At 47.3% G+C, this 25933-nt stretch overlaps 1 protein-coding gene across 1 annotated transcript in view; it reads right to left on the bottom strand.

The window, feature by feature from the left end:
• LOC144934657 (guanine nucleotide-binding protein subunit alpha-13-like) overlaps positions 1–25262 on the bottom strand; it is a 39926-nt gene extending 14664 nt beyond the window's left edge. The window contains exon 1 of the mRNA XM_078860714.1: positions 23917–25262. Within this exon, the coding sequence (XP_078716840.1) occupies positions 23917–24426 (510 nt within the window). The 5' untranslated portion in view covers positions 24427–25262. The remainder of the gene's footprint in view (positions 1–23916) is intronic.
• Positions 25263–25933: the final 671 nt, after the last annotated feature.

Below are 25933 nucleotides of genomic sequence, written 5' to 3'. Positions count from 1 at the left end.
GTTTCACTTTGGTCGACGATTTCCAGCGGTGAGGACGCAGTCTTCGGCAGAGAGTCGCACCGGCACGGGACCCCCCCCCGCCCCAAGCCTCAATCAAGCGACGCCGAGTCTCGACGCGTCAACAGAGGAGCGCACGCACGCACGCCGCCCGTGTACAGTGCTGTGCTCGCCGCACACGGGGCTAAATTGGGACGACGTTTGTAAGGGCCTGCCCCTTCTTCTTCTTCAACCCCACCCACGCCTCATCCCGCCCACCCCCCCCATCGCCTGACTGAGCGCCGGCAGACCGATCTGCAAAGGGGGCTGAATCATTTCCTGTGTTGCTCCAGATTCGAAAAAGTCCGGAGCACATCTGTAGCGCTGGCAGCTAGCCGTGTGTGAATGAACCACAGACAGACCGACCGACAGGCAGGCAGGCAGGGAGACTGCCTGCCATTGTTCCCAGATACGGTCGAGGCGGACACACGCCACGGCACAACGAGCTTCTCTATTTCGCTTGCGGGCGTCGCCGACTGCGTTTTTTGTGCGACCGTGGTGCAATGACGGAGCGAAGTTTCGGCCCTCCTCCCCAGCACTCGGCCTTTTTTACGGGAGTCGTGGCTGCAAGCACGGCCACCTTTTAAGCAAGGAGAGAAGAGCGTGAAGGAAAGGAAAACAAAAACCAAACAACCTTTGCTCCCCATGTTGCCTTCATGGAGCGCTCGAGTTAGTGAAGGCAACGTTGTGGCTGGAACACACAACTCACAATCACAGGTTTACGACGAGCTTAAATCCCAGTCAGAGGTCGGCTCAACCAAATCACATCTCTGGGGTTGATAAATCAGCGCCACATTGTGGGGAAATATACATTGGTTGTACAATGGGTAAACATTACCCCGTCATGGCAATGTGGGATTTCCACTGCTGACTCAGAGGCCGAGAAGTTGAGCGGATGGACACTTTGACGTTTGCCTTGCCCGCTCGGGGCAGTGTTTGTTAATGAACAACAGGGTTGAATATTCTTAACCGGTGTTTCCAAACCACTATCTTCATATACACACGCTCACGAAACATATTTCAGAATGGTAGGAGCAGAGAGAGGGTCATTGATGGCCATGTTCAACGCAGCGATTTTCACAGAACTTTAGAAAAACAGGCCGTTTTTTTTTTAAAGACGACTTCTGGCAATAGCCGAGGAATGCGACAACTCATTGCTGCCTCCCACAAAACAAGCCAAGGCTCAGAAGATGGCTTCTCTATAGACCCCGGGTGGCTGCTGACCCGCTGTCGGGAGGACTTTGGCAGAGCTGGATGGGAATAAAAAATACAGACGCAGCGATAACGCCGTGCTCTGGGCACCGGGAGATCCTACAGCGGTCCACCACGAGCGGCGAAATGTGCAACGGTTTTACGACAAAAAAAAAGAAACCACACAAACGCTTTCATCACGAGCTGATGACCTGTGGCGTCCGACAGTGTTTCACTTTTACGCACGCATCTGTTTTTGGCACAAAGTCAAGGTCTCCTTCAGGAGGACGGAGCTTGGGATGATGTCTGGCTAATTCTTTTGAGCGTCTCTGTGTGTGTTCTAAAGACATGGGAGTGCCCGCAGGAAGAAAAAAAAACCCACGGCTTATGAGAGAAGCACAATCAAAACGAAAATTGTGCATGCAGGTAGACAAAACCTACTTGATGTACTACCTCCCTTTGGCACCCTGCCATTGCAGGCACGCTTTTCATATTACAGCCTATACTGTACACCAGTTTTAATGCCTAGCTAAGTGGCTCATTTTGAGATTATTATAATGCTGGCTTCATAATAACAGCAGCTCAAACTCTATACATGAACTGTAAGCAAACCAGTTTGAAGGTTTTTTTCTTCCGACTTTTTAATTATACACGTCATCCAACGCAACAAGATACCAATCGCGGTCAGGTCAAACTGTCGACCTTATCTCACGAGCATTTGACAGCGTTCGTGTCCATTGGCAGTCCTTGGTGGGACGTCCAGGGAACTGCGGAGACCAGTAAGCAGTAATTTGACTTGTACACGGCAGGAAATGGCTATTTGAGCCCTGAAGAAAACCAAGAAATTGAATTTATCCACTCTCCAATTGCAAGGGCCAGTCTATCATATCCATAGGACAAGCACCGTCAACTTCCCACAAATAGGATGGATTTATCATCACTGGAAGAATGACCGACTCGGCCAATGCCCAAAAAGGATTGTGAACCAACGACCTTCCAACAGTGAGACGATAGCTCTGCCCAACGCCACGTAGCCCACGTAGAATATAAAAAAAACCTAGACACATATATAGAAACATGCCTATGACTTAATTGTTAAAATAGCTTAGTTATGTTTGCAGTTCTTACCAACCGAGCCTTCTTAGCAAAGAACAGGCTTAGGTGGGGTAAGAAGGATCGCTGCCAAAGGGCAGAAGCCGTTTGTGCCCCATGCCTGCAAACTGGTTTTTCAAATCCTGCTCCCCATTCGCCCTGGTGCAGCACATATCAAGCGACTGAAAGAATGCCAGTCACGCTGCTGCCTCCAAATCACATGGCCCCTCATCCGGGTTGGGTGGTACTGTGGTCAGAGTGCTCGGCTCTCGATCCGAAAGACGTTTAAATCTAGATCAGGGTTGACTCGGTCCATCCACCGTTGTGGTAAGGCAACTGTAGCCGGCATCCTGTGTACAGTATAGCCTTGCTTCTGCCATAGCAATGTGGAATTTAAAATGCTGGCTGCCAACAAAGATGAGTGCTGCCAAAATGTCCATCCGACCTGAAGTTAACAAACCTGAACTTCGTCTCAACGCTCTTGTCATGACTGCGGTGATTGTAATGTTGGCCAGTTAGTTACTTTGGAAATGTTTTTCAACGTGAGAGGAAACCCGAGCATTCGGAGAAAAACCACAAAGTGAAGGGATAATGCTGGGAACTTCTTAAAGAGTCTTTATAATTCAGTTCCCGAGCAAGCTCCCAGCACATGGAACGAAACGTCAAGACATCACAGCAAGCAAAACACATGGTTCAACCCATCGAGGTCAAAGAAATATATCCGCAATGATCCGCGGCCCACTTGCCATACTGGCACTTTGCTGTCCCCCTCACCCCTGGGTATCTCATGCTGGCGACGATCTTTGTTCATCTCATCAACCCTGCCCCCAGAGTGAGCGAGCGAACTGTGGCTTACCCGAGCACGCCTGAGCCCGCAACACACTGAGAGGGAGGGCATTGTAACGCGCTCATTCTGTTCGCTCTGCAGCGTAACCCTGGGTGGCAAGTAAGGAGCGTTTCGGTAGTCTTCCATTTTCTATGCAGACCCACCCCATTTCAGGGCTGACCCCTAGGCAGCATTTATGTTTAATTTTTTTTCCTACTTCCTCGATGCTGGTTGTTGATAGTTGAAGTTTGCCAATGCTTACCCCACACTGCTTGGGGGAGCATATGTTATACATTAAGAAGGCCGACATTTCTGCCAGAGTTTGTTTACATGGTCTTAGTCATTTAAATGCCGATCGCTTTTCTCTGTGCGCGTTATCGCTCAAACCTACGCTTCCATGTGCGAGCACAGACTTAAAAGTTGCCGTGTGAATCGACCACATCCAGTGGCGACTTGTTTCGAGAATTCACCACCGTTTTCAGATACATCAGCGGGACGATGTTTATGTTTTCACTGAATAAATATACCCATCAAATAAATAAGTAAACCAGCGACGAGGCACTCGTACAGGTTTTCAAAAAGCGCCATCCATTTTGCGATTTACGACGCGCACGAGGGGCGGCCGAGCGTCGTGACTCCACGCGTCGTGGCGGCGATGATCGCCGACGACGCACGGACCCCGCTCTGGAAGTCAAGAGCACGAATGCGCAGCCGGAGAACACAACCTCATGTTTCAAAGGGTTCATTGAGTCCTAAAGCCTAATAAATCAATGGCATTTTGGGTAGGCGCAAAGGAAGGAAAGGGGCGCGAGAGGAGGCAGGGAACAGTACACAAACGGTGGGTTCAGAATGGCGATTTCAGAGGTCAAAAGAGATGGGACTCCCGTCTTGCCATGCTGCTTTACGTCACCAACTGATTAATGTCAGACAAACACGCTGCTACTCTAGCATGGGTCCCGTGTTGGTTTAACTAATTATAATGTCAACTAAGCTGCCCTGATGGGCTGTTTTTAAAATTACAGAATTATTTAAAGTTAAATGAATACTGCCACCTCAAAAACTGAACAAGTAAAGTAAAAAAATCAAGCATTCAAAAACACCATATAAGACCATATCTTGAGAAAATGTTCGCCTTCCCAATAAAAATAAGATTTCCCCGATCCCCCCCCCACCCAAAAAAAAAATGTCATGAGACCAGTATTGTAAATAAAATGCGTAATTTCAGCTGCACACCACAAATAAACGTTTCAAACAAGCAAAGTTGCGCTGGTACAGCTGTGCGCAGGCCGAGCTACAACGCCTCGGCTCGTGTTTCCACAGTGGCCAAGTTTCGTGTTATATCCACCGAGTGCAGCTGTTCCCGGGTGTGCAGCTCGTCCGCCGAACGGTAGCCAGCGACCACGGTGCAGTCGTGGTCGCTTATTTTATGTTACCAGGTAAGGCCCCACTGAACTACACAGCTCTTTTTCAGAAGCGACCTGGTTATCACAAATGATAGCTCAACGAAGTGGCTTATCAAGTGGAAACTTACAGCGGCCAAATACTCTAAAATGCATGTTTCTAAATGCGGAGGGGAAAAAAGGAGGACCCGGAGAAAAATCCACACGACCATGGGGAGAGAGACATGCAAACTCCAAATATACAGACTTCAAGGTCAGATTTGAACCCACACCCTCCTGTATACCAGCCGAGGTACTTAACATCTCGCCACTGTGGCGCCCAGAGCCTTTACACGTTACATCTCCCGTGCAAACTTAGGATCACTGGCCCATTCTGCTGCCTGATACCCATGTGGCAACATGGGGCATGGTTGCGGGTCGGCAATTTGCACGTGGGATTTGTAGACCATGCAACAGATACCAACCATGGGTATGCATGAGACCCTCACCCCTACTGGACTACAAGGAGGTGGATAAAAGGTGGCATAAGCATATGGCTTGCTGAACTATCCCTAGGGATTTGAGTGTCCTCTTATTGGCAGGGCTTTTCCCCAGTACTCCAGTTTCCTGCAATAGTAAATATAGCCAAAACTAAATTGGTTAAACATTACAATCATGACCCTTCGTAAGATACATTTTGAGCAATGTGTTAAAGCTTATCTGGCTTAATAAATAACTATAAAAATTATCATGGAAATCGGTAACATTAATTTCATGTTTTCTGGAAGCCACAATGATCCACATTGCTTTATCTTTGTTTTGTTAGTGACTGCAGCGCGTGTGCCGGTCCCAAGGAAACACAAGGCGTGCAAAGCTGACGCACTCAAAATGATCTTGGTTACTCGCTTGTAGTTTTTCGAGCAAACACAGATCACTCAGCAAAACAGCAAACGCGAGTGCGTATTGTACAGCGAGCTACGAGTTCAAGTTGTGTCCCACAGTGCACACAGTGCGCAGCAAACATCGCTCTGTATTCTGGATTTCAGCTGAGGACACCATGCCCGGACACAACTTGTCCCACGAGTCCCTTTTCCAGGCCACTGCGGAAAAAAATATATAATCCATCCGGGAAAGTTGTTACGAAAAAAGAAACCTAAAACGAAAAAGAGACCATTTGGCAGTAGCAATGAGGTTAGCTCGTCATATGGCTGGGTGTTGAATATGTTTGTGGTTTGAGAATTGTATGGTAAAAAGGAGACCAGCTGTTGCCCGAAACAAAAAAAAACACAGCAGTTACCTTTGTTTGCAAGTAATCACTGTATATCTTTATCCAACACAAACAAGCATTCATTGTGAGATAGGGCACGTTTGAAAGGAAAGTGTTAAGACATCTACAAACACCAGCCAACTTGTATACTTACTGTATCTAAAGCGTAAACAATACACGTACCACACACACACATTGTATACGTACGCAACCGCTTTACAGTTACCAGTATGCAATATACCTGAACTCTGTCTTTACTTTGTACTAATGATGCTAGACTCTCTCACACACAACCCACCATACACACGCCAGCCACAGTATTGGATATCTCCCCGGGGATAAAAACTAAAAAGCAAAAAAAAGCCAGTAAGAAGGCCCTCTATGGCAAGACAAATTTTCCCACCACATTGCAACAAATGTAAAAGTCTTCCGAGCTTGCGAGACACAAGCTGCAGGTTCTCGTAGGCTGCCAGTGTTTGACACAATTTGCTAAACAGGCCATGGTCTATTGCCATCACTGAATATCGTAATTCGTGAACATGTCGACCTTTGAGTGACACAAACAACCTGAGCACTGGCAGCGGGCCTCCGCTGCAAGATAAACCTTATCTTAGAAGGAGCGGTACCTGGTACTAAAGAAAAAAAGGAACTTTGATTACCAAGACAACACGCATATTGGGCCTGTCCAAACCAAAGTACTTGGCAAGACCCAGTAGTGACACTTCCCAAACCGGGAAAAGAACCATCGGAGACGAAGTGTTTGACCCATCTACCTCCAGTGGAACACGCACAAACTTTTTGAAAGGATCATACTGAGCCATATTATACCACGTGTTGACGAGAGGCTGGCCTATAGAGCAAGACCGATTTTGCCCAGATAAGTCATGCACAAGCCAGCTGCTAAATCTTCCACGGCACATTGAGGTTGGTTGTGGTAAAGGTCTGATTAAAGGAGCTGTGTTTCGTAGACTCGCCGGCAAACTACGGCACCGTAAATAATCGACGGCTGCTCACCAAGTTTCTGCATATGAACAAAGACATACAGCTAAACGAACTCATTAGGGCTCGACTCAAGAACCGATGAATCTTCGTAGAACTGGATGAATAGCAAAGTCGGTTGTGACAGAGAAAGAGTCTTCCAAAACGAAGCTTGTGCTTGACCATTACTGGTTAACATCGAGACCAATGATTAGCTAATCCACATGGGCACCAGAAGTTTGCTTTAATGTGGATGACCTCTGACAGCCCAAGGCAAACACTCCCACCAATTGAAAATTACATTGACAACAACTTTAACAAACCTAACATCCTACAACGACAAAAATCAATGCGTCAACCCTTGTTTAAACGCAAGTGTACGCCCTCCATCCGAGGAACAGGGATGCAAAGAGGGTACTCAACATAACATGGAAAGGCATAAAAAACTGGCCTACAGCTCAAATTCCCTCTACCTCGGTGCAACACTCAACCGACATACATGGCACACATCGAGAAAACCAAGGCGAGAGATGAGCTCACAGTGTAACATCATCCAGAAACAGGCCAACATTTAATGGGGAGCGAATGCGTCTACACTCAAGTCAACTGCGCTGACTCTCTGCTACTCGGCAGCGGAGTATGCGTGGCCCTGCATGGGAGAGGTCTTCACATGCAAAAAAAGATCGACTCCTGTTAAATGAATTCTGCGGAGGCATTACTGGCTTCTCAAGTCGACCGATTACTTATTGGCTGGCATTGCACTCCAGGACATGAGAAGAACGGTGGCCAGCCGTGCAAAACGGTCACGCCAAACCATGGACCCAAGGCATCTTTGTTCTACCAGCATTTATCTTCTGCCAGGGGACTCAAATTGTTCAAATGTTTGAGCACCACCACGGAACCTCTCAGCTCATCTCTGGAGAGCACGCAGCTCCAACGCACGACTACAAGCAACATAAGCAATATCTGATAAGATGACGACACTGCGAGCAGTAGGCTTCTTCCACTGGGTTCAGAAGAACCACGGACAATCTGGCCATGCCCGAATGGTCTCCTTATAGGTTTCAGGTTGCCGCAAAAAAAAATTAGAAGTGAGGCTCTCTCGACCAGGCCCAGAACACGGCCTGCTTCTGCAGCGAGGAACACGGCCTGCGTCTGCAGCGAGGAGCAGGCGATGCCTCGTCAGCTCCCAGAGCCGGACACGGTGGGTTGATTTGAGCACCGTTACCGAACGTGCGCGCGGGGCCTGTGCCTGCAAATGGCCGCAAGCGACCTAAGTTGGTGTGATGGGCACCGAATGAATGATGGGGATACTCACAGCATGCATCCAAAAATCCCACCCACATCGGTTACATGAGTCAGAGCGGAACTTCCAGACTTCAGGCTGAATCTACAGTGAAATAACCAACTACGAGGATTTTCTTTGGTTTTATGGCATTAACTCCGATTGGCTGTACGGTCTAAAGCTAAGTGGCTTTTTCTATTATTTTGCCTCAGGGTAAGGGATGTGTTTTATAGCACCAGAAAGGCTCAATCCTTACCGACAACAAAACGAGAATCCACTACTGTGTTGCTGCAAGCTGACATCTTGCTGCAAATACGACGTTAAATAAATCACTACCACGACAATGAATACGATTGTTTGCATGGCACCCGCTGCAAATGGTGTCCACGATGGTTTGTTAAAATGTACAGATTTAATTATTTCTAAGTTTCACCGAGTGACCGAGCAAACAACAATGCAACAAACTGAAATGAGCAGACATTGTCACGAGATGTATACGGACATTCCATCATTATGGAAAAATTAAACGTCTGTACACGCCAATGTCTATTAATCATGGTGTTATTCATCACGACATAACGCTGATGAATTGCTTTTGGCATGAGCAGATCAATACAGTCGAGCTCCGTGAGCACTTTGCTTCCTCGGTATGATGAAGGTGTAACGTACCAGCATGCACAACAGATTATCGCACGTGTTATCACACCGCGAGTGGTCACGGAGCACAATGCGAGGGCACCAGCCGGACGCCGACAGTTTAAATTTAATCCCAAGTCATAATGTAACACCGGCGACCCAATGAAAGATCGAATGCCAAAATACACACCTACACTTTAAATGCTTTTGTTAGGAAACAGCTGAAGGGTGTATACGAGCCACCTAGAGGGCAATGAGGTGCCGGTATTATGCAGTAAAACAAGTAGGTCGCCGACCTATCAGTGTGCAGCTCGTGTTTCCATCTCCTAATTTGTGTGGGTTTTCTCTGGGCACTCAGGATTCTTTCAAAACAGAATATATTCAAGAATTTGACCAAAAATTCCACGCAGGGGCATACTGAAAATAATCCCAGCATTCAGAGCCTTTCACGGGCACTTTTTTAAAAATATAAAGATGAATTACAAATTAGAATGAATATAACTGCCAAATTTTTATTAGGCACAAAAACGCCTTACGAAAAAAGAAACCCCGCAAAACCTTTTCTAAGCGAGAACAGAAAGCAACAGTGTGACGTAAGAAGATATGGTTCTTGTGTGGTCCCGCTTTAAAGATGCATTGTATTGCTTTTCTGCCTACCCGGCAGGCCTCCTCCTCATGGCTTGCTGAGCTGGAGGGGGTCTCGCTGGGCTTAATGCAGAGACCGAGGTCAGCAGCAACAGCAGCCCACTTGGGTGAAGCCGCCCCGGGGCCCCCAATGGTGACGGGGGAGAGCTTGGCTATAAACCACAACTTGCATATCAAGCCCACAACTGTTTTACTGGGCAAGCTCGGCCGGAAAAGTTTAACGGAGGCGTTCAAATTCAGGTTCACGCCTTTAGAGTGTCCTGCACTCCCCCCTAGGTGTGCTTATGCTGAGATTTGTGTATCCAGACGGCTGGCACCCAGACCCTCGACCTGGCAAAGAGCTGGACTCGCAATTGGAAGGTTCCGAGTTAATATCCCGGTTGGTGGCCAACTCGGCCCATCACAACTTAGGACAATAAATTAAGTAACACTTTAAAGGAAGCCTTATTACATCACAGTATCGCGAGGAGGTGTCAGCCTGGGAAAACCTTCACCCAGCGGTGGATTAGCGATGGATGACCATGAGAATTAAATCAAAAGTAGACATCCTCCACCACCATATGAATGTGCACTTCACATGGCAGGGAAATGTTAAATTGAGCCCGCAGGAATGTACATTTTGTCAAATGTATTTGCATAATAATCTGCAAGCATTTTGGGCTGGAGCCAGCTGGGTAATTCCTATGAAAACACAGATAAATCCTATTCTGTAATCTAAAAAAGAGGGCCAAGGCAACTGTCCATCCAGATGTGGAAATAAAAGCAAGTGTCAAGTATGGTCCCTTTTACCCCGAACCCCTAAACAACCTTAACCGTATACCCAAACCAAAAACCATAACCCATTAAAATTCTGCACAAAAACTGAAGTGCCATCCCCTTAAAATATCAGCAAATGAAACTCATGAAAGGCTCTGCAGACGGAAATCTGGTCTATGGATGATCTGCAGGGAAGGGAGGACCAGAAACGGTTTATTTCCCCACATTCGCAGGGTTGTCACGCTTTGTAAACTCAAGAATTTTTTGCATGTAGTTTTGTTATTCCACTATTGTATGTGCTTCATCACAGCATGCCAGTTAGTATCCATGTTAATCTGAGCCACAATACAAACTTACTCAAAGTAATACAATTGGGATTACTGCAGTAAAACAAAATCCAAATTTCAAAACATTAGTGAAAAGTCCTCCTCAACCTGATTACAAAAAAAACTCCATAAAGTGTAATAAGACTGCCCCCAGTGGGGCTCATCTAACATAAACAAAAAGTAAATAAATGGTCTTCTAATAATCTCCAAGGATGGAGGATTTACCTGCAATGCACACCCAGAAAACCTAATCCTGACCCCACTAACCCACATTCCCCTCTTCACGTACACGCACACTCAACAGGCAAACATTCGGCCCTAGTCTCCTGGGAGCTACGCACAAGAATCTCCTTCCTTCAACAGCAATCAAGAGTGCCTGCCGCCCATGGAAACGCAAGAGCAAATTTCTCCCATCGTCGGGAACAAAGTTACTTGTAGGACATTATGCTCTGGTAGAAACATCGAGTTGTGTTCAGGAAGAGCCAAACGGGGAAGAGACTGCTCTTAGGAGCCACTAAAGTTTGTAGATAAGTGAGCAAATATTACCTAATCCAAAGCTAAAATGAATACATTTGTTCAAAACTTTTATTTGGAGACCCTGAAGGACTTGTGCTTTATTGCTAGTTTATTTGTCAACCGGGAAAAGGAGGGGTGGGGCAAAAGCACAGGATGAAACCAAAAGCAGGTCCCATAACCGAACTTGTGTGCCCACGTGCAACACGCCAGTGTGTGACCAATATAACCACGGGTCATCTCAGAACATTTTTACAATTTGTAAATGCATAACGTTTGAACAACAACATCACAACACTGTACAAACCACAAAAAAACATTACGGGGGGAGGAATGAAGAATATTGATTTATTTTAGAAAAATTATTTGTGACCAGTATGTATGTACGTATGCCCCAGCCATTTCACGAATCACCCTTCCAGTACTTCCATGAACTGTCACGATTTGGGGTCATTGTTTTTTCCGTTCTGACAACCTCATTCGTATTGTTTCTCATTTTTCTGTCTCGTTTGCCCAATCTTGCTTGCTGCATTGGTCTAAATGTGACATTAACATTGGGTGTGAACAATTCACCTCCCCAGTAATTCAATGACGTGCCATGCTTCAGTCACCAATTGAATCACACAGCAATTATTGTTAACACTGCGGTGAATGGTAGCACATCTATTGGCTGTAGGCTCATGTGGCCCCATTACAATTAAAACAACTAAAAATGAGAAACACGTTTATTTTAACCAGGTGACAACTCAAGAGACCAGGATAGTCTCATTGGCAAGAGTAGCTTTCTCAAAACACATGATTCGATAAATGTGTGGTACTGCCCCAGCCAACCACACGGGCAGCCAACTTCAGCAGGTCCTGGAACACCGAACACGTGTTGACTCAGGCTCCATCGCCGCATGGCAACTCGCCCACACCTCGATGGCGTCAGTCCCCTTCCAGCTCCCGACTCTCCTTTGTCCCCTCTCTTTTACACCTCCCTGATCAATCACACCCCCACGCAACCAGAGCCAAAGACTCCCCCCCCCCGCGCCAAATCTCCCCAGCACATATCCCACCCTTCCCGGCCACAGCCAATTCCCCACCTCCCCACCTCCAGGTGGTGAAGGTGGGCTTTATGTGTCCAACTCCCTTATGTGGCCGCAATGCAATTCACGGTCTGTTACACATGTAATTTGTGTAATTTGTGTGCAGAAATTGGATTTTCTTTTCAGTATAACAAGAGTCCAGTAAAAAGTCACAAACCACAATAAGGGAGGGGGTACAGAAATTCCACGAACCAAAGTCCGAACTCAGTGCTCCTGGGTTCTGGGAAGGGGAGGAGTTTGGGCTCACTGCCCCACGAACATAGGGACTGCGAGTAGCAGCGCAAGTTGTTATATGGGGAAGGGAAGGCAAGGAAAGAGGAACAAAAGTAAAGGAAAAAAGGGTGGGGGAGGTGGTGGAGAAATTGATTTTTATTTGCAAATTGATGCATCTTTACATGGACCTAGTATACGTGGTGTGGTTGTTAGCGCACTGTGCTATGAACCTGGTGACCTCAGTTCAATTCCCAGCCACAGGTGACTCGATTGGCGAGCGATATCCTCACCGATCATGGGCGCCCCCCTTCCTTCACCAACATGCACCAGCCACCATGATGAATTATGGTCAGACAATTCTCAAGACCGACACGGCATAGGGAGCCCTTCGTCAAGTAGTGGATTGACAATTTATGGTTTTGTTATTTTTAACAAGCTCTCCGAAAACAAGCCCACCGACATTGCAGTACCACACCGAGCCCTCTTTTGGGCAGGATGACCACCATTTTTTTTGACAGATGTCGAGCCCAGGCTTAAAGGTCCAGAATGCAATGTGGCCAGCAAAAAACAGCACTTCTAAAAAGTGTAATAGATAAGAGTTAATACGTTTCATGAATTGAGCAAGGTTAAGAACTTGGGGAAAAGAGATCATGGGAACAATGATCAAGTCTAGCAGTGCGAGAGAAGGAGCAGTTAGAGAAGTGTGAGGACCCTGCAGAATGGTGGTTCAAGATAGTATGGATGAGTCGATGTGGTCGACTGAGCCCTTAACATGGGTAAAGGAATCTATGAGTGGAGTACATGGGGAAATATTGGAACAGAAGTGGCAGGATAGATTCCACAGGATAGTTTGCACTCCCTGATAATTCCTGTACATGTTTAACATGAACACATGCTCAAAAATATCTGTCCATAATTACATTCCACATTTAGCTTTTGAAAAGCTACCTGCGGAGTCGAAAACCCTAACAAATCCAAAATCAAATCTGCACTGTTAATACCGTTAATAGCATGTATTAAAAGGTAGAAGGGTGTATATCATGGTGACACAACCATCATTAATACACGAGAGAGATGTGAAGACTTAGCCCTCACCTCCCTGGCAATTCTGTCAATTGCTACAATCTAGTTGCGATTTGATTCGTAAATATTTTTTTTGTTTACACCGCGGTGAACATAGCGGTAGCTAGTGGCTGCAGAAATCACGTGAATCCATTACATAGAACAAACTGAATAACAATGTTTCTCACACAAGCAACTTAATGCACATATTGTGAGTTTAATAACAGATTTTAAATCGGTGAATCGATGCATCATTACACGGCTGATACCCAGGGCGGCAATACCTTGAGCAAATGCACAATTCTAACCTGAGAAGATATATTGGAATAAACTAAACAGTTTACAGCAGTGGGGGTGAAGGGTAAAAGTTCCTGACAGAGGCATGAACAGGACTTTCAGGTAACGGACGGCCAACAACTTCACACACGTCAGCCCCTTCCGTCACTGCAATAGGTCCTTGCAGCAACAGGAGTGACCGAGCAGGCTGATATAAAAAACGCAGCGATGCCAGGATGGAAAATATTCCCCTCTGCTACCCGAACGGTAAGGCTAAGGTGTTCGCAGTAACGGCTGTCATTTGTGGGCAATTTTTAAGTGGTAGGCCCCATGCAGCCGCGTGCCGTGTGAATTGAGGCTGCAGAGCTGGCTCGGTCCATGTGCCGTAGGTTCCCTGCACCTGGTATTCCAGGATGTCGGGTTCTCATGAACAGAGGCCGACACGGTTGGCGTGGCCATCCAAGATCGCTTTCCCAGAGGCAACAGCACGGGCATGGCATTGAGGAACACTAACGAGCCGTGGTGAGCTCTGGTTTCTGATAGGTCTGGCCGCTTCCACATGCACAAGAAGCTCGCAACATCAGGCACCGATTCAGTGTTTGTGCCAGAGATACAGAATAATCACTTTAGCACACGCGTACCATTCCGTCTCTATGTATTTTCACTTTGTTTTGCTAAATGTTTAAATGGACATATTATACCCCTTTTAAGAGACAGTTCTGTACCGACGAACTCGATACACTTTCCAGACACCGCATTAAAATTGGCATAAAATTTATTTCAGTTCCATGTGTGTTTTTGAAGCACGTCTGCTCAATATCTGCGTCGATAGCCAACATATGATACAGAGATTGTGATGTCTATTTAGCCTTGCGCGAAAGCACATTCTGCAATTTTATTTAATGCAATTGTCAACGTAATTGACATGCAAAAGACTTGGTAACCGGGTGGGTTTTTCCAAGTTATCTCGGGTCTCTCGAGATATCCGCGAGACGTGCAAGACACGTCAAACAGAGACCCGTGTTTGAGCAAGCCACAGCGTGGCGTAAATCACGGAGCGCCGTAGCAAAGAGCAGCAGTGCCAAAGGTGGTGATGTCACCATCGTCGGTTCTAGAAAAAGTCCAACATGTAAAGTTCTCTCTGTTCTTTGTTGAACTGCGGGAGCGCGAGGGGAGTTGAGACAATTACAAATCTCACTCGACCATCCCCCCCCAGTCCCCACCAACGACTTGTCCCCAACCAAAAGCAAGGCCACTCCGAAAGTGAGAATTGCAATGCTCGTGAGAAGAGGCGGAGCCTCGGATAAACGGTGGCCTTTTCGAGCCTGTGGCTAGAAACGAGTTGTTGAGGACTTTGCCTGCTCACAATCTTGCTGCCATCGACAATGCGAGCACGCCTTTGAGAATGCGAGCAAGCCTTCGACAATGCGTGTGGGCACGTAATTACTGACTCATCAGGTCAAAGGGCGCTCTGCAGCATTGACCACCAAATTATCCGGACCGTGCACTTTTATATAACCACCGCCGCAGACACTCATTTTTTATGCCCCCCCCCAATCACCAGCCCAGCTTCGTTAATCTGCTGCCAAGCCTTTGTCTGTACATGCACGGGATTTAGCAAGAGTGCAAGGCATGTTCAGCTGGATGCTTCCACAAATGCCCTGCCCCCCCCCGACAATCTCCTCCGGACAGGCCCATTGCGGTGTTTGTAATACGCGTTAATTACCTTCGGTTAGACAAAGGGGCACGCCGGCCCGGTCGGTACAAAGCAAAGCGCGGGTATAACGAATAAGGACGGCACGGACGCAGAAGGGGCAATGCTATAATAGGGTTCGCTGCGTCTTGCACTTAACAGAGATTGTAGTTTGGACTTGAGAGACGGTCCTTGGTGCATGCCTGGCAGGGTTAAGGCATGCGTGCACTGAGCAGGAGGTGCTGTGAGAAAAAGATACCGAGGTATGCGGATCGACAAGTTTTGCTTGGTGTGCACTATGATGGCCAGGGGAGGGGGAGCGGCGGGCGGGGGGGTAACGCCAAATAAAACAGGACTGACAGTTGCAATCGGGCTTCAACTGGAAGCAGACATCAACATGCATCGTGGGCACGTCGTTCACGACGCGCAAGCTCAGCAGATCGGTCATTAAACTGGTCCTGCACCACAACGGCCGGCAAAGGCATGCGTCGGTAGAACCGAATCTGGCAAGAGACACAAATAAACAAAAATCCGGCAAGTAAAAAAACTGGGATAGCGACGGTACACGGGGGACAAAAACATTCCTGTAGTGTTGTCGCTTCAACGGGGGAAACAATGAGCGTTCTCGTTCGGCATCCTTATTTGCTTTCAATAGGAGCGAGCTTGAATTAAACACGACAACGGGAACTGGGATGCGCACGTTACAGGGCACTTGCGCAAACAACTTTCTGGTAAAAGACGGGAAATGACTCAAAAAGGCAAAAAACCAAAGAGCAAAGGGAAGAAGCTATGATCGCGACTGCATGAGCACACACTGGCTTAAAATACTCCAAACTTGGGACAGACGACACCCCGTCTAATCGAGACCAAGAGAAAGTGTACTCCAATGAATGATATTCGCCTATTAATATGAAATGGCAGACAACCCTTAACGACATTAGTTAAGAACATGTGGTTCCAATGATTAGCTTTACATGGAAACATGCTGCACAAAGCACTCTCCTTTTATTTGTGCCCACTTACCGATACACACTCTCGCGATAAATGGTCCCTGTGTGCGTGTGTGCACACTGTTCTTCTCACACTCACAGCAGTAACACTAGCTCGGCAGGTAGAATTGATGATCTGGTAATGCTCTGGGAAAAAAAAGCATGAGGTTCAAATTGTCCACATTATAACTAGGCCTCGCTAGGACTTCCCTTTCATCCTGACCTAGATTGCCTAAAGATGTCTTCACTAAGCTTGAGAGGCAACGTTCCCAACCTTTTGCAGCAATGAGTCGAGTTCTCTAAAAGGAATGCTGCATCTTGTAAAAATAAAAAAACGATGGATGTTTTCTTTAAGTCACATCGTGGCAACGTTAATTGCATTTCTGTAGTTGGTAACAAGATGCGTGCACTCTGACGGTGTATTCTCCACAAGGGAAACGGGTGCGTGGCCACAACCTGATTGGACTACCCGCCCAGTCAACTCACAACACTAATCCAATATCTTTGTCCAGCACGATTACTTTGTGTGTGCACATCATTATCTTGACAAGTCCCTTGGCTATACAAACGTGCACAATAACCAATTCCATATTTGGTATTTTCCACTTAGGTGCAGAGGCAATTGCGAAATTAGCAGTTGCTTTATGGAATTAACACAATTATAAGAGCTTCCAAAAGTAGTCTGAGGATGTTGAATGGGCACAAAACTTGCAATGGAGGCCATCGGTTTATAACCAACGTAGGTTATTCCAAACGTTGACAGGGAAAACCCACGGTCGCACGTGTTAACAGCCAGGCTATTATCTCGTGCCATTACCAAAAGGACGGAGCTAACAAGTCACGTCGCACTCAACACCGCAAGAGCTCGCTGTGCTGCTAATGCTCCCCCTGCGTTGACGCCAGAGACGGCATACAAGCTCCCCAACGCGTCCTTGAATGCTGCGTGCTTTCAGTTTCTCAATCTTTTTTTTATCACTCAGTCATGCTTTCCCGTCGCCTTGAGAAATGGGCACCGTGTTTTGTTTTGAAAATGTGTTTTTAATGCGCAAGCAACCGCCTTACCCCTGTCGTGCACCGCTTGAAAAATGGGTGCAAATCTATCGGCGTTCCCGGCTGTGGCCATGTGACGTTAATTTAAATGCAGCCCCAACTGCCTTCCTCAAGAGCAGCAAATCGAACAGGATAAATTACGAGCGTGCATCATTAGCCCAGAGTTCCCACTAATGGCTTGCTCCACCGTGTTCCTATGGGAAATCAAGACCTGTCAACTAAAGCACAAATACATTATAACAATTGCCCCTTTTTATTTTTGGAAATGGCTTCAATTGCATAACTGTGGCAGTCCCCAAAAGCAACTCTTTATTAGAAATGGCAATCAACATTAACGCATCAATGTCCATGCTCTGCAGTATTTTAACACCTCAAAAACTTGAATCACGACGCAAAGGGGGTTCTTGTTTGCATTGTAATCATGAAACTTGCCACGGTCTAAAAGACACATGGCTACGTTTTTTGTTTCACATCGTGTTGCACAGCCGCTGATAGCAGCAAGGCGCTTTATTGTTGTGATGGATGAGTAAGACTGTTTTTAGCATTAAAGCATGCAAAAACAATCCTCGGATATACAACGGTGATATTTTTAAATCTACTTACTGTATATACATTCACTTTTGGCATTGTTGGAAGAGATCAGGATCACGATGGTATACTGTAAAATGCAGGGCGTGGCTGTAAGGTTAGGGTTAAGGTCAAATGCCTTGCGAAAGAGCCCTCCTCACAAACACTGACATTATTAGCCGCACGGTTTGAACACAAGCCATTGTCTTCGGTTTTTGAGGTACAAAAATACACTTTTGTAAAACAATTATAAGAGCAAAGTTAATCATCCTCTTGTGTCAAGCGCCATGTTCAGCCTGCTGGGTCACAGTGGATTTTAAGGCTGTCGTTGTATCCGTAGGAGAAATGTCAAACCCCTTTCATTCATTTCAGACACCCCCAGTGAATATCACCAAACAATGGAATTAAGTCCGCCATAAACATGGGCTTGGGAACTATTTCAATTATGAGGAACAGTGAAAAGATTTTGGGAAAGATGTAAGAAAGTGCGCGGACAAATACATACTACAATACTTTACTTTAATTACTTTTGTAATTCGGTGGAAATATAATGCAAATGTGAGAATCTCGTTTCACATTCATTTTTTTACTGCTGTCTGTGGACACTTCGTGTGTAGGTTGACTACCATCTACGAAAAAAAACCCTGTAAAGATCATCGGTATTCTCACCCTAAAAAGCTCATACCAACGCTGTCTGTATTAAAAACGGCAGCAAGACAGGGACGGCCACTCTAAAGCAGGGTTTTGTTGTTTTGTGATAAAACGCCATTACAGTCATGGCACGAAAAACAGCATCAAGTACAAGCACACGGAAAACACATTCACACTGTACCTAAAGCCTCAACCACAACAATACCAGCAGCATTACCAGGCACACATCTAGAGAGATCTCATTGCGTAACTCCAAAGTCGTCACACTCGGCGGGCGTTAACAAGGTGTGACACGTTACAATGGTAGTGTTTTTGCTGCCTGGTGAATGGGTTACCTCCAGAAGTTCGTCCATTTTCTACATCTAAACCATAATGGTCCCCACTTTCAGCATGTAGTGTGCAACAACAACGGCACTGTCAATGGTTTTATGCTCAGCTTTCTTGCCCCATAGCGGCCAAAGTACAGTCAGTCTATTTTACTGCTTAAGATGTTTCACCATTGTGCTGTGCAGCTTTCTGAAATGTTATCAGGATGTGGCGCGTGTTTTTCAGCATGTCCGTCCTTTTGCACCACCTACTCTGGGAGCTTCTTCAGGAACTTAAATTTCTTCCAGTGCGTGGACTGAAACGTCAGAGATGTCGGCCGGATAGCAGCACATGATACAAAACCTTACAACACATCTGAGAACAAAAGTGTATTTTACACACGAACAACAACCCCTCAATTCACTTGGCGAGTAAAAGAGATAGCAAGCGTTACCACCGGATGACGTGAAAAAATGGACCAGTCGTGTCCGGCCAGCAAGACCCGCTGTCGCCAATCTCTGCCTGTACTTAAGCAAACTGTTTATGATCCCCATGGCACACCAACCTACAAACTGTAGGATTTTGGCAACTCCCAAATAAGGCGCAGAAATTATAAGATTTCCACAATTCTACCTATTAGAGATTGGACGGCACATGCATGCACATTGGTCTGCTTACTTTACAGAGCTCTGTATTCGCTCTGGCAAGCGTTGAACCGAACCAAACTGCAGGAACTGGATTTCTAGCTGATGCAATGACCTACATGCTGCTACAGGTCTCATTTTTCAGTATTCAGGGAGTAACAAAAAAAAGGTCAAAGGGGGGGTAAACTAATAACACTTGCAGCTCTACTGCAGTTTTTCCCAACATTATAAACATTGCTGAGTTTGATCGAATACAGAGAAACTCCTCCTGTTTGGGTCCATGATACCCAGGTGCTCCCTTTATCCACGCCCCATAATCGAAACGGTGGAAAGCCTTTTTATCCACAAATGGAATCTCACCAACATCTGCCTTTTTCTAGATTTGAAGTTTTCGTGACTGCAAGGATCAATACTCTTTGGTTCTTTCGGTAAAGTCACGTAGATGAAAAAAAATTGTAATAAAATGGAAATAACTAAATTAAATCACGTTTCGGAGGCAACACAAGCTTTCGTCATCAGGTGGAACAGACACAGCACAATTACTGTACAGTAATTAGTTTTTAAACTACTGTACAGTTATTTTTTTTGTTAATTACATTTTATTATTATTTTTATTATTATTTTTCATCTACGTGACTTTACCGAAAGAACCAAAGAGCATCTGCATTTTTTTCTGTGGGTAACAGGATTCACCGGAAGTAGCTACACGTTCATTTGGGTATCCTCAATGGACGACACACGAATGACTCATCCGGAAAAGGTCGTCGTTTTGGCAACTCTTTCAACAGCAAAGTAAAAAAAACCTCAGCAAGTCAGCGTATGCCGTAAAATACACTTTTAAAGTTGTCAGAAATGTCACTCGCCAATTTACCAAGCATTACAGAAGTAAACTGATACAGGATCTTGAATATGTACCCACAATGCCAAAAGATGTACAGTATAACGCCCACGTCTTTAAAGTCACTAGATTTGTCGCGAGTTGCTTTAACTAATTTTAGTTGCCAGAACAAAACTAATATTGCTTAGGTCTAATGACAGAATCTCTAAGTTGGCAACATTTCCCATTAGACCTCCCGTGTGCTAACTTCTTCTGAGCACAGTATTAGAGCACAGAGGCTTGAATATTAGAAGTTACCACCCAAGAGAGTTCGTGACAAATTCACGAATCTAATTTATATCAATAAGCCTTTGCACGGGCAAGGGAAATTACCTGGAAATGCAACAAATTCATCGTAGCATTAATCTTCTTATCCACATGGATAACATAAGTCATTTCCGTGGATGAGTGCAAATAGGATGTGCCAAGTCCCGTCTTCCCCTCCCCCAAACATCGCCACGCGGAACACACATGAGAGCCTTGTAGCTGTATTAGTTTCTCGAATGCTCTCGTTATCACTTGTCCAGGTGGGTTTCTTGCAAGTGTATGTCAAAGCTAAACCGCCCATGACGCAAAAGTGCAATATAAAAAGAATGAGTTGGTGCTTAACGGGGATAGCATTCAAATGTAGGAACGCTACTTGAAGGCTGCACGGGATAGCGTGACACACGGCTGACTTTCGAGAGCTCTCTGGTGCCTTCACGCCCACACACTCATTCCACCCCTTTGCACCATTTCCTTTTGCCACAAGCTAAGCACATGTAGTTGATGGCTGGTGGTGGGCGGGCTGGTGGTGGGCGGGCTGGTGGGTGGGTGAGCGAGGGAACACAGCAAGCCGAAAGATTGAGCCAACAAACAGCACAACAAAAAGGTGGTCACAAAAAGGTGGTCAAAAACACACACACAACACACCCCATTATAAGAGTCATGAGGCTCTCGTTAATCTCACAAGGCAAACTTTACTTGAAACCGCTTTAACCCCGGTGTTTTACTGTATGCTAGTTGGGACCATGATGTCACGTGGTTGGCGAGATAGGGTTGGCATTATGCTTAAAGCTACAGCATTGCGGTGTGACAGTGAAGCCAGTCTTCACCCCAGCCTCTAACTCAAGTTACTGTACCACAAAAGCAGAACAATGTAGAAAACAACTTTATCCTCGTAGGAGGAGGGCTTTCTTCATGAATAAAAGATGACATCAGTTTACAGATAGAATTGGCGCTCAAGTCACAGGTCTTATGCAAGACTGTGACTTGATGATAAAGATGCAACTTTGGCCTGGCAAACAACTCGAGCAGACACATACAATGAGTAAATGCAATGATACACGTTATACGCCCACTACTGTACTTCTGGCAAACTCGGATCACCGCCAATTCAGCACTCCTCCTCCACCTCACTCATCGCAAACCGTGTCCACCAATCCTCTTAAGTTTCTCTCGTTATCTTTCCAATCTGCATGGTGGTGGCCACGAAAATGGTCACGAGATGGCAGGAGGGCAATGGATTCCTACCACACGTCAAACGATTATGAATGGAATTGGCCAAACCATCACAGAGCAGGCCTGCCCTGAAAAAGTATTGAGACGAAAGTTTAGGCGCTTTAATGAACAAATAGGAGGCATCACTGTTGTTATTATTACAGTTCATTATCAGCTCAATGTCCTCCCGTTATTCCGTGGCTCTCTCTACATCTTACAAGCCTGCCACCAACATTTCACCACCGCAATTCTATTTGTCCCCAAACCATCCCAAGTGGTGTCATCTTCCTCGCTTGGTATGCAGAAGGTCGGAAGTTCGATTCCGAACCAGACGCCTGTATATTTGGAGTTTTCATTTTCTCCCCATGGTGGCGTGGATTTTTTTTTCTCCGGGTCCTCGGGTTTTTCCCTCCAAATATAGAAACATGAATTTTGATTATTTTGATTACTTTGGTGCTGTAAATGTCCAAATTATAGGCCACTTTGTTGAGCTATCACTTGTGGCCAGATCGCTTCTGAAAAATAAGTTGATACCTCAGTGGGCTTTGCCTGGTAGGATGGGGATGATTTAGTGTTGTGTTTGTGTGACTTGTTTATCTTTCTTGTACTTTGTACTACCATCATGTTTTTCTACGGTTTGTTGTTGCAACGTTCTTACCCGCCCCTACCGGACATCGGTAAAAAAATAGCTTTAGAGCTCATCGGATTCTTCCAGTACAAATAAATATTCTGATACCCTCCATCCTTCATCCGCCTCCCCAAGAAGCGCACTGCCTCAAGGCACCCCTCGCCCCACAGCTTCCTTAAGATCCACACATTCCTCCTCCCCCCTCCTGCAAAATGCCTTTTGCCCCAAGGGCCCTGTCAATCCGAGTCCCCATGCACGAGGTCCCCCCTCTTGCCCCCTTATTCTCCTGCCACATTTCATTCAGCCCCTCGTTTTGTTTCACTCCAGAGCCAAACTCCCTTCCATCCACCATTCCCCCCCCCCCCAGTCTGTTTTCCAATCAGCTTCAACATTACACCAAACCATGTCTTGTCCATACATTTTCACATTCCCACACTGCCCACCACCTACAATCCGTCACCTATTCTCCCAGATGCTGACCTGCTCTTACAACAAACTCACGAATGGCAACCACCTCTACCAGCCCACCTCCCAACAACACACGTGGTATCGTGACCATTGGCTTCTTTGAAGGCTGTCCCGCCACTCGCCATTAAATCACCGTCCATCTTGATCATTGCCCACCTCATTGCTACTTAAATCGAGTACGTCACCATCATCACCAACAACATCACAACCATCATCAACCCAAAGCTCAGCTGCTCATGCTCTCGTCCACTCATCTCAATGCCACATTACTCCACTACCACAGTCCTCTAAACTACCATCACCCAGCCACATTTCACAGTAACGTCATATAATCCATTGTCACACTATCAACTTACACACAACCACATCATTCACTCGTTTATCACGCACGCCAGTCCATCGCTACCATCACCTCCACTACTAAATCAATCCCAAGTCACTCAACTACACCATTCGACTCTCCTACCATCATCCTCCTACTTTCACTATCGCCGACCTAAACACCACCCCACAAATCCATCCAAATCGTCACCCATCCACACAATTAAACCATCCCCTCACAACCATCAATCACGACCACCGCGCCATCCATTCAGCCGACCCAAACCCACCACCCATCTCGAACCCTTCTACACCGACTCACAACTAAACATGCCTTCACCCACCACCATTACACCAAAATCCATACTGCCCTCCCAGACATGCCATCAACTTATAGGCAACACCACAGCCCCAACTACATCATCATCTCCTACCCACACCATGCCAGGGTCCCTTCACCACCACCCAGTAATTCTATCCACCCCACCATTCTATCAACATGCCAATCCCTACCCACACCATCACCTTCCACACCACCAACTTTCAACACCACGACCCAATGGACTCCACACAGCTAACGCGCCCACCAAAATCCCATCTACACACACACCAACTCAGTAACATTTTACCCGATCTCCCCCCCCCAAAAAACCCCACCAACTCGTCCACCTTACCAGCTGGAACTCCCTCCTCCTCCTGTACGCCTCGGCGATGCCCCCATCGGCCCAGAGGTGCCGCAGGGCCGGCACGTACTGCTGGAAGACGGCGGGTGCCACCTCGTTAAGGCCCCCTCCGCCTCCCCGGCCGTCGAAAGCCATCGCGAAGGCGGCGTGCCTCTCGTTGGCCTGCTCGGCCCAGGGGATGCCCAACTTTTGCCGGGCATCCACCAGCACACGCATGCCCTTGATCACGTTGCCGTAGATGGTCGCCCTGAATTCGTCGAGGGCCCTCTGGTCGAAATCTCGGCCGTGGATGATGCGCATCTGCTTGAGGAAGGTGCTCTTGCCGCTCTCGCCGGCGCCCAGCAGCAGCACCTTGACGACCCGACGTGCCTGGTGCTTCTCGCGTGACAGCATGGCGTCGATCTGCTTGCTCTTGCGACGCTGCTCGATCTCCCTCTGCGAGAGGAAGCAGGTGGGGAAGCAGCCGGCGAGGCACGAGTCCGTGGGTAGAAAGTCGGCCATGGCTGCTGCTGGTGGCTTGTGCTGCTGGCTTCTCTTCACCCGCACCGCTTGCTCGCCCTGTGCGTCCGTCTCTGCCTCTGCGTCTTCCCCCCTCCTCCTCCTCCCCTCCTCCTCCCGCTGCTGCTCTTGCTGCTGCTGCTGAATCCTCCCGCCCCTGCCGCCCTTTGTCGGGAGGGAGAGGCCCGGCCGGGCGCCTCGTACCGCGGATCCGCACGCAGACGCCAACAAAAGTACCCCCCCCCCCAACAGGCCACGCGTACTAGCGAACAACCCCCTCCTCGCCCTCGCGAACAACTTTTATCTCCCTCCCTGCCTCCCTCGCTCCTTGCCTGCCTCCCTCCCTGCCTCCTTCTCCTCCTTCTTCCCGCCCGCCACTTCTTCTTCCTCGGCTCGCGAAACGCGCCGAGCGCCGCCGGCTCCACGGACCCCAAAAACAACTTCGCGTCGTCGTCCTCGGTGTTGTTGTTGTTGTCGTTCTCTTCCCTCCTGCTCCTACTCACTCCCTCCTCCCTCGTCGTGTCCGATGGAACTTCGCTATCTCCTCCTCCTTCTCTTCTTCTACTTCTACTGCTTCTTCTTCCTCCTCCTCCAGCCTCCGGTCCGAAGCCGCCTCTCTCGCTTCGCCTCCCCCACTTCTCTGTACGTTCTTCGCCGACGCGACAATTCTCTCTCTCTCTCTCGTTGTCGTAACAACAACAACCACCGCCGCCACCACCACCACGAAAGAGAGATGTTTCTCGTTTACAAACGAGGAAACTTGTGGGGGGATGGGAAAGCGAGGAGACGCTGGAGAGGGAGAGAGAGCGAGAGAGACGAAAAAAAATGGGGCTGGGTTTGGTGAGCGGGCGGAGGAGGAGACACGGGACCACAGGATGTGGGGCGTTCATACAATTAAAGAGCGCGGGGGTGGGGTCTGCAGAGGTTGACAGGTCCGATCAACCACCCCCACGCACACAACCCACACACACACCCACACACAGCCACACACCCCCCACGCACACACCCACACACACAACCCACACACATACACAACCCACACCCACCCACACACACCCACACACACATACACCCACACACACCCACACACACCCCCACACACACACCCCACACCCCCCACACACACACCCCACACCCCCCACACACACACCCCACACACACCACACACACCCACACACCGTGCCGCCCGGGTGGGTTGGGGCTGCTGGTTTGCTCATCATCGTGGGATGGGATGTCGAGGATGTGGAGATGTGGGACGACGGGCTTCACGCGGGTCAATTTGTGGCATTTATCGACAAATGAAAACCCGATGGGCCAATCATAACGTGGAGTGAAAAATGTGTTGTGGTTTTTTTGCTTCTTATTTAGTTTGAGTTAAAGGGGATTCAGCATATATTGGGTATGTGTGTGTATATATGGGCGGACATTTTATAGAGTACATGTACATTTATTTGCGTCTGGCCAACGTGGAAGAGTAGGCCAAACACCTCTGCCAGAAGTGGTGTAAGCC

This window comes from Lampetra fluviatilis, chromosome 1, assembly GCF_964198595.1.
Source record: "Lampetra fluviatilis chromosome 1, kcLamFluv1.1, whole genome shotgun sequence".
In the NCBI taxonomy this organism is placed as follows: Eukaryota; Metazoa; Chordata; class Hyperoartia; order Petromyzontiformes; family Petromyzontidae; genus Lampetra; species Lampetra fluviatilis.
The sequence above is the reverse complement of the archived record's forward strand: the minus strand, read 5'-3'. Positions and strand labels throughout refer to the sequence as shown.